Source organism: Perognathus longimembris, chromosome 27 (assembly GCF_023159225.1).
Source record: "Perognathus longimembris pacificus isolate PPM17 chromosome 27, ASM2315922v1, whole genome shotgun sequence".
In the NCBI taxonomy this organism is placed as follows: domain Eukaryota; kingdom Metazoa; phylum Chordata; class Mammalia; order Rodentia; family Heteromyidae; genus Perognathus; species Perognathus longimembris.
This window is the reverse complement of record NC_063187.1, coordinates 6,410,982-6,415,355: the sequence shown is the minus strand read 5'-3', so window position 1 is coordinate 6,415,355 and position 4,374 is coordinate 6,410,982. Positions and strand designations below refer to the sequence as shown.

General features: G+C 42.7%; 1 protein-coding gene across 1 annotated transcript in view; it reads left to right on the top strand.

The window, feature by feature from the left end:
- LOC125342803 (vomeronasal type-2 receptor 116-like) overlaps positions 1-2,316 on the top strand; it is a 70,213-nt gene extending 67,897 nt beyond the window's left edge. The window contains exon 7 of the mRNA XM_048335111.1: positions 1,394-2,316. Within this exon, the coding sequence (XP_048191068.1) occupies positions 1,394-2,316 (923 nt within the window). The remainder of the gene's footprint in view (positions 1-1,393) is intronic.
- The last annotated feature ends 2,058 nt before the right edge of the window (positions 2,317-4,374 follow it).

Below are 4,374 nucleotides of genomic sequence, written 5' to 3'. Positions count from 1 at the left end.
AATGAAGTACCAAAGGAATTGCTTTATGTATTTGAAAGGGTTATTTTGTTCCCTTTACTGGTGAATTCATTTAATGATTAGTTGAGCTGCTACTTAGATCTCTTTCATGAGAGGAATCATTGAATGAGGTAGCACGTAAAGCTTTTGTGGTGACAGGATGTGGAATCCATAGCAGCATTCAATTCACTGACTGGATTTATGTGTATTGTTATACTACTCTACGGAATTTGAATGACTTTGATTCCTTAGAGTAGTATAACAATACACATAAATCCAGTCAGTGAATTAGTCATTCAAATAAGGAAGCTTTGGGAATGTTAGGAAAAGCCTAAACAGTCTCTAACACATATCTGATGTTCCTCAGCCTGTTCTTTCTGTCTGCAGTGAGAGTTGTGGTCCTGGATTCAGGAAATCCCTTCAGGAGGGAAAGGCTGCCTGTTGCTTTGATTGTACCCCTTGCACAGAGAATGAGATGGCTAATGGGACAGGTAAGTTCACAGCAGAGGGAGACATACAGGTTCTCTCCTAGTGCCCCACAAACCATGAAAAGGACTATGAATGTCGTGTATTGGAATTGCACTCAAAGTCTTCCTTCATTCACTTAGTAGTTGAATTACAACAATGGATGATACTGCTTCTAGAAAAGAAAAAAAAATCATGGGCTCTGAATTGTATATAGGGTTAACTTTTTCTAGTATAATGTATGTACATTTATTTAAATACTGAGTAATGTTAGAATATTTTCTATCATATAGAATACAAAATACTGTTAAAATGAGGTCTCCACGTTTTGCAAAATTTTTTTACATTATACAGAAAACACAGATCTTTATTTTCTAGTTGTCCAGAACTCTTATCAAAGCAGAGAAAATGCTCTTGTTTGGTTCAACTCTTCTGCATGGCCTGACTGTATAGCTTCAAAGAATAATTATAATCTCTGTACTCTAGTGCTTTACAGGTGAGTAGGAAAAGCAAATGTCACAATTACAAGGAAGGACAAAAGTGCTCCTATCTATAAGAATCAGAGACAAAATAAAATCAACATATTTTCGTATTCATTTTCAATAAGGATATTGAGTTGTGTCCAAAATGGCAGAAAAATAGTATGGAAGAATGAAGTGATGTCAAAAAATTATTGTTAGGACATTAGGAATGGCAGAGAAGAAAATGAATGATTTTCATTGCAAATTAATAGTTCCAACTAGAATTTAGAGCCAAGTGTAGGAACATAATGAAATTATAAAAATAATACTAAATAAGTCTAATAATACTTGGTCATATGAAGTTGATGCGAGTAATTATCAATATGTCAGAATTTTTTTCTAGGTAGGGGTAGCCTAATTTCATTTTAAGCACTGGAAAGGAACTAATGGCTTTTTGTATTCCTCACCAGACATGGAGCAGTGTGTGAAGTGTCCAGATCACCAGTATGCCAACACCCAAAGAAACCAGTGCCTCCTAAGAGCTGCAAGCTTCCTGGCTTATGGGGAGCCATTGGGGATGGCCTTGGCCTGCCTGGCTCTTGGTTTATCGACACTCACAGCAGCTGTTCTTGGGGTCTTTGTGAAACATCACAACACCCCTATTGTGAAGGCAAATAACCAGGCTCTCAGCTACATCCTGCTCCTCTCCCTCATCTTCTGTTTCCTCTGTTCTTTACTCTTTATTGGCCGACCCAACACAGTCACCTGCATGCTACAGCAAACCACATTTGGAGTTGCATTCACTGTCGCTGTTTCTGCTGTTTTGGCCAAGACTGTCACTGTGGTTCTGGCCTTCAAGGTCACTACTCCAGGGAGAAGGATGAGGTGGCTGCTGGTGTCAGGGGCTCCTAACTTCATCATTCCCATCTGCCTCCTGATCCAGGTGACTCTCTGTGGGATCTGGCTGGGAACCTCTCCTCCCTTCATTGACACAGACACATACTCTGAACATGGCCACCTCATCATCCTGTGTAACAAGGGCTCCCTCACTGCCTTCTACTGTGTCTTGGGATTCCTGGGCTCCCTGGCCCTGACCAGCTTCACTGTGGCTTTCCTGGCCAGGAACCTGCCTGACACCTTCAATGAAGCCAAGTTCCTGACCTTCAGCATGCTGGTGTTCTGCAGTGTGTGGCTCACCTTCCTGCCTGTCTACCACAGTGCCAAGGGCAAGGTCATGGTGGCTGTGGAGGTCTTCTCCATCTTGGCCTCCAGTACAGGGCTTCTGGGCTGCATCTTTGTCCCCAAGTGCTACATCATCTTGATAAGGCCTAATATAAATTGTGTGCATGGCTTTAGGGACAGGAAATGCCCTGGACAAAATAACACCTCCTAAGAAGAAACTTACATACCTCTTCAAGCGGGTTTCTTTTGCCATTAGATATTAATTTACATAGTTGGAATTATTTCAGTTAATAAGCTGCTTTTACTCATTTTTCAAGTAATGGCACAGTCATCAGTTGTAACTAGAGACAGGTCAATTTGAATTTCATTTCATATACTTTTATTCTTTCCTTTCACTAAGCACTTGGTTCCAGTTTTCTGATGTTTCAGAGATATTTGAAGAAAAACAAAGTATATCAGCCTTTGGCACATTTTCACTCGTCAAATCCTTGATGATCAGGTGGCTGACTGAGATTTGAGGACCATGGTTCAAAGCCAGCCCCAGCAGGAAAAGTCTCTGAGAATCCATTTCCAATAAACCCCCACCAAAATGCTGGAAGTGGAGCTGTGTGCCAATGGTAGAACACTAGCCTTAGGCATTATTGCTTAATGATAAGGCACAGGCCTTGTGTTCCAGCCCCAGGACAGGCACACACACACACACACACACACACACACACACACACACACAGAATACCAGGACTTGTGGTGTGGAGGAGAGGAAAGAGGTCAAGGGTAATCAGGGTACATGAATGGACAGAGGGAACGTGGACAAATGAATTCCTAATATTACATGCCTAAATGTGGAAATGAAACTAGCACACATGAGAGGGTGGGTTGGGAGAGATGGGGGAGAAAGATGGAAGTGGTGTCATGGATCAAGATACCTGGCACTCACAAGGTGACATAGTGAATTGCAGCCTTTCTCTAGGGGTGTGTGTGTGTGTGTGTGTGTGTGTGTGTGTGTGTGTGTGTGTTCCAGTTCTGAGGCTGGCACTCTGGGCCTGAGTGATGTCCCTGAGCTTCCCTTGTTCAAGCTTATGTCTCTACCACTTAAGCAACAGCACCACTTCCAGCTTTTTCTGAGTAGAGCATTTCTGCCTGCGCTTGCTTTAAACTTGGTCTTTGATGTTAGCTTCCTGAGTAGCTATGAAGACAAGTGTGAGCTATACGTGGCCAACATTTTTTTAAATGTAGGATGGCAAGATCCCCCTCCCTCCCAGGACCACCACCTTTGTCTGTCTCTGGTCAGCTGGGTGTTTTGAGATTGCCTTCCTTATGAGCCTGATTCATGTGGCAAAGCCCTGAGCCAGAACTCCCTGTGCCGCACCCCTCTGTACCTTATCCCTCCTCAGCAACACAGATTTGGGGCACCAAAAAAGCCATATGTTAAGTCGACTGGACTACACTTGATACACATAGAAAATGCACAGGAGATGAGATTCTTTTCTCAAGTCTGTAGGACTCCACTAGGAAATTCTGGCATTTTGTGTTGTGTTGGGGACCTTAGTGAGATGATTTCATTTTCCTTTATCTCTGGTCCTGGGGTCAAAAATAAAGCTGAAGGTAGTGTTGGGTGTTGTAGGGAAATTTGTTCTGCAATCTGATAGGACCTGCTTGTTACCCATAATCCATCTCTCAAATCTGCATCGAGATCCCCTGCATCTGGCTTGGTTTTATTTTCTAGATGCTTCACTTTCACAATTTTTTTCCTTTCTGTAACTCCTTTTTCCATCTTTTTCAACTTGAATCAGGGTTTCATCATGATTTTTCCTTTTTACATGATAGTCCAAAATTTGCTGCACCTTAAAATTTGGCCTAGTTTAATAAGGGTGAACCACCAGTCAGGGTTTTAACAGGAAATCCAAAAGTGCCATGATAACCGAGAACAGATATTTATTGCAGAGATTTGCATAGTACGCAAGTAGGCTGGAGATGAGTGCACAGCTCTATAGAAAGGCCGTAGAGCCACAGTGAAGGACCAGAGTAACTCCATATTGTACTAAGACCCCATTCTGTACCTGACTGACTTTACTGTAAGCCCTATCCCACACCCCTCGATTCCCAGTACAGACCATATAATGCCCTGGAGAGTTCACAGTGAAACCATAAACACCAATAAGATTGACTGCCAGAGAAGAAATACAAATTTTGGATTTATTCCAGAAGTCCCCCACCTGCAGGGGTCCCTGCACCCCGGGTGCTCTCCCAGCCAGCGGGAGAGGCAAGG